The sequence below is a fragment of the Sinocyclocheilus rhinocerous genome, unplaced genomic scaffold, assembly GCF_001515625.1.
Source record: "Sinocyclocheilus rhinocerous isolate Xijiao unplaced genomic scaffold, SAMN03320098_v1.1 scaffold2993, whole genome shotgun sequence".
Classification (NCBI taxonomy): domain Eukaryota; kingdom Metazoa; phylum Chordata; class Actinopteri; order Cypriniformes; family Cyprinidae; genus Sinocyclocheilus; species Sinocyclocheilus rhinocerous.
In genome coordinates this window covers 56,902-65,808 of record NW_015628751.1, presented here as the reverse complement: position 1 = coordinate 65,808, position 8,907 = coordinate 56,902, and the positions used below count along the sequence as shown (strand labels likewise).

At 37.0% G+C, this 8,907-nt stretch overlaps 1 protein-coding gene across 1 annotated transcript in view; it reads right to left on the bottom strand.

Moving 5' to 3' along the window:
- The window catches only part of LOC107738449 (receptor-type tyrosine-protein phosphatase beta-like), a 53,308-nt gene that overhangs the window by 17,550 nt on the left and 26,851 nt on the right, over nt 1–8,907 (bottom strand). The window contains exons 13-23 of the mRNA XM_016550210.1: nt 8,394–8,657; nt 6,280–6,528; nt 5,584–5,853; nt 4,273–4,551; nt 3,186–3,335; nt 2,690–2,951; nt 1,415–1,521; nt 1,128–1,233; nt 966–1,046; nt 507–588; nt 221–311 (exon numbers count right to left, since the gene is read on the bottom strand). Coding sequence (XP_016405696.1) covers nt 221–311; nt 507–588; nt 966–1,046; nt 1,128–1,233; nt 1,415–1,521; nt 2,690–2,951; nt 3,186–3,335; nt 4,273–4,551; nt 5,584–5,853; nt 6,280–6,528; nt 8,394–8,657 — 1,941 coding nt within the window. The remainder of the gene's footprint in view (nt 1–220; nt 312–506; nt 589–965; nt 1,047–1,127; nt 1,234–1,414; nt 1,522–2,689; nt 2,952–3,185; nt 3,336–4,272; nt 4,552–5,583; nt 5,854–6,279; nt 6,529–8,393; nt 8,658–8,907) is intronic.

The following is an 8,907-nucleotide window of genomic DNA, read 5'->3' as shown; positions in this document are numbered from 1 at the left end:
ATATATATATATATATAACATTTTAATAAAAAATAGTTACAAAAATAAACAAAATAAATGTATTATTTAATAAAAAAAAAAAAATTACAAGTTTAGAATCAAGCTGCTTTGCATTTGAAAAAGCACTAACTATACTGGTATAAGTAGTAGTCTAGTATGCCTTGAGATGTAAATATGTAATACTTGTATTTTACTTACAGTATCATTTGTCTTTACTTACAGGGCAGTATATTGTTGTAGCGATTTTTGCTTCGGTTCCCAGGTAGACGTGCAGCATTCTGAGTTTGGGTCCGTCCCACATCCTTTAGGCCCTTTTCAACATTGGGTAAATGTTGATGCAATAATCAATAATGCATTCAGATGATAAAGTTCAGCTTATTTGCTGAAAAATGTTTATTTAGATTAAAGTGGAAGGATGTCTTGACTAGGCTATCAAGTCTACTATTCTGTTACTGCTTTGATACTTAGATATTTAGTGTTTGATTTTGTTATATGCAGTGTATTACCTCAAACTCTTCAGATAGAAGGTAACTGCAATCAGCTTGAAGTTTAGCAAGATGAGACTCAAACTGGGCTGCTTGGACTGGGCTAGTGCATAATAGTAAACATTCTAAATCAATAACATTCATGCTTATAATAATAATGTTAAAAATAAATGCTGCAATAAGTCATTTATGAACAAACTTGTTTTTGAGGAGTTTAGCCTCAGTGTTTTGTCTTCGCAAAGATGTCAGTCGTACAAAATATGATTTATAAATATCATTATTATTTATTTTCCTCTCATTAAAATAAAGAGAATTTAAGTATTTTGGTACCTCCTTATGCCTGAGCACATCTGTGAGGTAGGCAGCGCCTTCCACATGCACATTTTCATCACTGGACTTTCCTGCACGGCTCTTGAAGAACAAACAGACACAAATAAACATCAGCACAGTAACATTGTGTGTTATTAAGTATTTTGGTACCTCCTTATGCCTGAGCACATCTGTGAGGTAGGCAGCGCCTTCCACATGCACATTTTCATCACTGGACTTTCCTGCACGGCTCTTGAAGAACAAACAGACACAAATAAACATCAGCACAGTAACAAACATTGTGTGTTAACAAAAGTGTTTGTGTGTACTCACATTTTGTGAGCCCTCTTTCTGTAAATGAGTAAGGCAGTCAGAGCAAGCATCATGGCGACTAGAAACGTAGCAGCGGTGATTCCTCCTGTGAGGCCATTTCGTGGTGCTGAATGACAAAAACATGAGAAATTACACTACTTAAAAAAAAATAGGTAGGAGTCATGGCACAGTGGTATTGCAAATGGGGAACTGGTTTGAATCTGACCTGTGTCATGTTCTCATCTCAACAATCCTAAACTCAACTGTCCTGCTGATACTTAACACTAAAAAAACATCAGTGTTCTTACCTGATTGAGTTAATAATGGGAGGGAAAGGTAAGTGTCGGTGTAAAGGGGATGCACACATTCTTTGTTCTCTTCATCAAACAATTGAGTGAAGGCACGGACACTTAATCTGAGACAGTAAAGTAAGAATATTTAGAATTACACATCTTAAACCTGATTTGAAAATGATTTCAGTTAAAAATAAAAATGTTGTCCTCATTTACTCATATTCATATCATTCCAAACCTGTCACATTAATATAATATTTTAATGCTATATTATTTTAGCGTAATCACTTTTTGGTCATTTTTAGAGCTTGACAGGACCCATCAACATTCTCTGTCACTGTACGAAAAAGAACACCAAGAACATTATTCTAAACATCTCCTTTGATGTTCCACAGACGAATGAACGTCAATCAGGTTTCGAATAATATGAGAGTGAATAAATAATGACAGTTTAGGTATGATATTCACTAGCATTTTTTAAAATACTTATCAATTTTGTTATGCTGCAGCATACAATTTTTAATATGAAGACAATCTTCTTTTTAATAAAACACACTTGACATTGAGATGGATGAACATTACAAACTTCAATGTAAGGTAATACAACAAATATTACATAAAGCTATTCAATAGTACCGATATGAGGTTCATCTCCTTTGATGTTCCACAGACGAATGAACGTCAATCAGGTTTCGAATAATATGAGAGTGAATAAATAATGACAGTTTAGGTATGATATTATTCACTAGCATTTTTTAAAATACTTATCAATTTTGTTATGCTGCAGCATACAATTTTTAATATGAAGACAATCTTCTTTTTAATAAAACACACTTGACATTGAGATGGATGAACATTACAAACAAATATTACATAAAGCTATTCAATAGTACCGATATGAGGTTCTGGGTCTGAGCGGCCCATCACAGAAATGCGTTCCATGTTGGATAGATTCTGGATCCCATTTGCAAGCTCCCCCTAGACGTTTCATCCCTGCTCCGAGGTTTATCTCAAAAACACGGATCTTGCTGTCAGATCCCTTGGCACACATGCTATGAAAGTAGCCGGTCTGGTATGCTTTGATGGAGCGGTTCGAATAATATGAGAGTGAATAAATAATGACAGTTTAGGTATGATATTCACTAGCATTTTTTAAAATACTTATCAATTTTGTTATGCTGCAGCATACAATTTTTAATATGAAGACAATCTTCTTTTTAATAAAACACACTTGACATTGAGATGGATGAACATTACAAACAAATATTACATAAAGCTATTCAATAGTACCGATATGAGGTTCTGGGTCTGAGCGGCCCATCACAGAAATGCGTTCCATGTTGGATAGATTCTGGATCCCATTTGCAAGCTCCCCCTAGACGTTTCATCCCTGCTCCGAGGTTTATCTCAAAAACACGGATCTTGCTGTCAGATCCCTTGGCACACAGGCTATGAAAGTAGCCGGTCTGGTATGCTTTGATGGAGCGGTTTTGTCTGTAGTCTAGATAAGATGGCAAAGGATGTCTTTGCTCTGGGAGGATATTGTCAACATCTGTAAATGAAATGAAACAAGACTGGATTCAGTTTTAAATATCTTAATTTGTGTTCCGAAGATGAACGAATGTCTTACGGGTTTGAAACGACATGAGGGTGAGTAATATATGACAGAATTTAATTTTTTGGGTGAACTATCCCTTTAAGACATAACCACAGACAAATAGCAATAATATTGGCATAAATTCTGCTAAACTCAGTTGAAGAAACTGAGATTAAAAATGATTGGTACCATTTGACTCAGTGACAATTACTGTGAAGAAACGAATAGCTCCATTAGCATCACTGAACCAGCTGCAGTTGAACTTAAACAGGATGGTGAAATGGCTGATGATCGTGGATTGCTCACTGACCCGTACTGTCACCGGTGGGACAGGGGGCCCTGAAAAACAAATATGGACCTCTTGAGATGCTGTCGTAGCATTTCGGCAAATTAGGTATATCTAAATTATATATTAGAAGTATTCTTTATATAATTAGTCAGTTAAAAGCTGGAATACACTTCACAACTTCACAAAATATGGAACAGATTTTAAAACACTCGAAATAAAGAATGCAAAAGAAGTGCTGCACGGGGTATTGGGTTTCTAGTCTCGGTGCTCTTTGGGTGCAAGGGATGATTCAACTCGTAAGAATAATAGTAGTCCAAGGCACTCGAAACTTATTCAAAAATTTTTTAAAAGCCTTTATTTCATCATGGCTATAAGTTTTAAGAACAGGTGACAAGTACACATTGTCACCTGTTCTTAAAACTTATAGCCATGATGAAATAAAGGCTTTAAAAAAAATTTTGAATAAGTTTCGAGTGCCTTGGATTACTATTATTCTTAAGATTTTAAAACACTTGCCATAATACACCTGCTTACTTTGTAAATGGTTAAAGAGAAAAACTGGGCATCATACACTAAACGACTGAAGATCACACGGTACTAGACTTTTAAAAATTGTTCCAAAAGCAGCAAACTCACAAAGAAAAGTGTGCCTTGTTGCTAGGAAATGCACGACAAATGAAAACAATATGCATTCTAAAATTGGATCAAAATATCAAACATGATTGACAGCCTTCGAATCGACTGAAAATCTGGGCAGAAATCCGTGCAAAAGTCATATATCATATTCCAGCCTTACCTATGTAATTCTTTTATTCAAATTTTGTATTCTAAAAAAAGTAGTTTTATTTTCATGGAGTGGGTCACCCCTCATAATGGCTGCCATGTTGAGATCACATTATGCAGTGATGTAGAGCAACAAAGTGACCATAAGTCATTCATTTTCAGTGAGAGTTGGTGATTTCAAGAAGAAAGAGCAAGCTCACTTACTGTCGATCATAGTGATAACGCTGGTTTTTGAGGTTGGACTCTGCTTGTCTCCAGACATCACTGTGATGTAGATGGTGTAGTTTCTAAAGGGTTCCAGCCTGTCAAAATGCTGCGAGAGAGCATCATGTCCCAGTGTGTAGGTGTACACTGGCATCCTGGACCCTTGTTTGTGGCATTCCACAACATAAGAGTCGTAATCAGACTCTGGGGGTGCCCAGGAGCAGGAGACAGAGGTGGAGCTCAGGGGGAAACAGTGGATGTTTTGAGTTGGATGTGGAGCTATAGAGAAAAGGAGTCTCTTATGAACACTTTTGTGAGTAAATATTCCCAAAGTCATTCTCCAAAACCTTCACCCTCTCTGCTCCTCCCTAGTGGAATGAGCTGCCAACCTCCAACCGAACTGCTGAGAACATCACATCTTTCAAGAAGCACCTAAAGACACCCCTCTAATGCAAGCCTTTAACCACTCCACACACTTAAACCAATGGTCTTGCTTGTAAGTCGCTTTGGATTAAAGTTATTTGCATGTCATGTTTGTGTATCTAAAACCACAATCCAGAACTCACACACTTTTCCATAATTTTCTTCATTATGAACTGAATAAGAAAGCAGAAACAGCTAGTGTCCTTCAAAACCCAGGATAGAATGCTTTCAATTCACGCCCACATTTTGCTTAAATTGGTCCCAATTTTATACATATTTTTATCGACACTCAAACCTCCCATATACTATGGCTGGAAGTTGATCCAGAGTGTGTACATTATCTTAGTTACCAAACTACTACACATTCCAGAAGAGCTGGGATGGGAATGATTCATTGTGATTTGACACTTTTGATTCTCTTCAGCAAAAACACTCAATCAGATTCATTATTTGCTTCATTACTATTTTTTGTTGGATACATCATTACACCAGCAGGTGGCGACCAGTGAGTGTTTTCAAGTGAGTGAGTTTTCATAATACGGATAATTTGAACTAAACCATTTGAACAAATACAGACATTTTTCTTAGGCCTCAAAACAGTTCATTTGGAATTGACTCACTGAAATGATTCTGAAAAACTGGAATCAAGCCGGTTTCAAAAATTCTGGAATTAAGGAGCCATATACAAATCAAAACCCACAGGTTTTTAGGTTTTACTATTCTATCATGGTTAGATTTTAGTGTTTTTTCATCGGGTTAATCACATACTTCAATACTTAATCATTCTTTTCATTTGTTTAAATACTATACTGTAGGATGTAAAACTGGCCACAAGTGACTTTTAGCAATCCTGGTGTGATCTCGAGTGGTCGATGAATCTGTACTCACGGACTCTGATTGTGTGGTAAACAGGACTGCTGTAGGTCACAGGACCATGTTTCGTCCCACTGACAGTCCGAAGGCTGATATTATAGAGCCGCCCTGGACAAAGTCCTTCCAGTGTACGCCAAGTGGGATGAAGAACAGAAACATGAAGTGTGTCCTGAGGAAACCATGTCACTTCAAAATCATCATAGTCTCCTGAAACTGGGACACGCCACTTTATCTCCACTGAGCCGGTAGAACTGCTGACAGACACTGATGATGGCGGTGCAGGAACTGTGGTGATATAATAGGAGTAATTTAGCTTTCAGAACTGTAGTGCATTGGTTTTTGCAAAATGTCCAAGATGTGCTTTAGCTGCTGAGTTTCAAAAAGACCACAAATCAGTATAAAAGCATCGCAGAAGATTCATTGATATGACTTGGACACTATATTTCAAGTCTTTTCAGCTTGTATGATGCTTTGAATAAGGAAAAGATCCAAATTTTACACTACAGTCATTATCCACTGAAAGTGAATCACAGAAGAAAAGCTGAGAGCTGCAGCATGGAAAAAGATTTTCAGCACAGGCATACGGTTGCATACTGCAAACTGTTTCAAATATAGAAACATTTTAAATGAAATTGCCCCGTCACTATGGCATTAGATCAGTTATAATGTGAAACATATCTTCAGGGCTTTATGATTTGCAGCAGCACTGACCTGTACGCCCTACTGCAGTCGTAGTGTTGGTCAGATCTTCACTCCAGCTCTGAAGGGTAACAGAATAAAGCCGACCAGCAACCAGCCCATGGAAGACCACCTGTGTGCTCTCTGGACCCAACCGCTGTTCAGAGCCATCTACAGTGACTGAATATCCAGTAAGTCCTCCAGGACCACGCATCCAGCTCAGAAGAAGACTGTCCATTTGACCCTGATTCTCAACATGGAGTTTTATTACAGAGGCAGGAGCTGTAAAAAACAAACAAGACTTTAAACAAAAAACAAAGATAATTTTTTTTTCTTTTAAATAAGAGAAATTAGAAAGGGTAAAAGTCAGAAGTTACCTTAAATTAGGAGGTCAGGCCTAAAATTTTAACGAAAGTGAGAAAAATGCTACAGGCTTTCACTGTTCATCTAAATTTTGATATACTATACAGTAATATCAAATTAAATTCTACACCTATTCTAGTTTTGTAAATTGGTACCTTTAGAAGTGTATGTTGTTGTATATTGTGAATTTCAGTATAGTTTTATTCAGTTTTTGTTCATAAACAGTTTTTAGTTTGTTTGTACCTTCGGAAAATGAGAACTTTTGAGTAGTTAGATATTTTACATGCCAATCAGACAGCCATTTATTGTTTAATAGCACAGAATACTGAAAATCGGGTTTGGGAGAATTAATTAACTAACTTCGACCTCCTAGCACTGTTTGAAACTATGAAAACTAAAGTCATCCTATGTAATTTTGTTCAGTTTTTATACATATTCTAGCACACATTCACATTTTTTTTTTTTTACTCTTTTGCGAACTCCTATTACTGTTACGTTTTACTTTAGTCAGATATATTTTACTTCTAATTTTAGTTTTTGTAATAATTTTTTACAATAATATCTTTGATATATACTTATTTGGTTTTTAACTAATCAAATATGAAGGGAAACTAAACCTGCCATCATAAAGGTCAAACTGCTCCTAAAAATCAAATCCAGGGAGCAAGTATTGGTTGTTAAAGGGGTCATATGATGTTGCTAAAAAGAACATTATTTTGTGTATTTGGTGTAATGAAATGTGTTTATGCAGTTTAAGGTTCAAAAAACACATTATTTTCCACATACTGTACATTATTGTTTCTCCTCTATGCCCCGCCTTTCTGAAACGCGTCGATTTTTACAAAGCTCATCGGTCTGAAAAGCGAGGTAGCAACAAAAAAAGTTACGCCTTCTTTCTTTGCGTGAATTGTGATTGGCCGAATATCTCAAGCATGAGATGGAAATGTTACGCCCCTTGCCATATTGTGATGATGCCCTGTCAGGCCGGAGCGATGATTCAAAAACATGAAAACCCATTATAAACGAGGCATTTGTTGCATCCAGTGGGGACATAATTATGGATTATAATGACTTATACTGACTCCGCTTCGTCCACGGTGAAAGCCGATCCGGTGATCCACAGTGCGAGTTGATGTATTTCCTCAGCGACCAGCACGGATCAGCTTTAGGCATGACGAAGCGATATTGTCCTCTTTTGGAAGACCAAACAAAGTAGTTTCTCTTTCACAACAAAACACACAGCGTCTTCACGACATGGCAACAACAATACTACAGCGAGAATAAACGTTACGCCTTCTTTCTTTGCGTGAAGATTTGGGCGGCGTTATGCAAATCTTCCCAGATCGTGACGTAGGTATGTGGGGGCGTGTTAGAACGAGCCGTTTTAGGTAGGTGTGGCTGACTCTTAACTTTTATAAAGAATATCTCTTTGGATTTGAGACTTTAGTCTTTGCAACTTTACAGATCTTCTTTATGCACCAAGAGCTTGTAACACTCCAAAGAGAAAGGAAAAATTGAAATCGCATCATATGACCCCTCTTTCTTTTATAAAAAATATCTCTTTGGGTTTGAGACTTTAGTCTTTGCAACTTTAAGGATCTTATCTATGCACGAACAGCTTGTAACACTCCAAAGAGAAAGGAAAACATGAAATCGCATCATATGACCCCTTTAATAAATAAATTTTCTGAAGAGTGGCAGGATATTTTTAGCGATAGCAGGTAACTCTTGTGAAGCATTTTAACTAGGAAATATTACATATAGAGCAGAGCTTCAGTATTCACCTGTACGTGCCCATATAGACGACTGACTACTCAGCTTCCCACTCCTGCTGATGATCATCATCTTATACAGCGTCCCCGGCAGCAGGTGTGTGAAGGACCAGCCCAGAGCATCTTCTCCCAGTGTCCTGTGGGACTGTATTTCCTCAGCCTGATCATACAGATACAGATCAAAGCTGTCCACCCGGCCCTCCGGTGCAGCCCAGCAGAACGAAAGTTCAGTGCTCATGTTGGAGCATATGTATAGCCCGGTCACTGCTGCTGGACCTGAGGAGATTAGGACATCAAGTCTTGTAAACTTGCCATTACGTGATTCTGGGAAAGACTTGGAATCTTTGTTTTTCCATTAACTTGGTTGGAAAATCTGTGGAATTCTGCAGAATTTATCTATTTTAAGTAAAATGTGTTAAACAGAGCTCAAAGTACTCTTAATGCTAGATAGTAAGATATGTTATAATGTAGATAAAATATAACTGATTTTTTACTTTATTATTAATGTATTTAGACAAAAAAATTA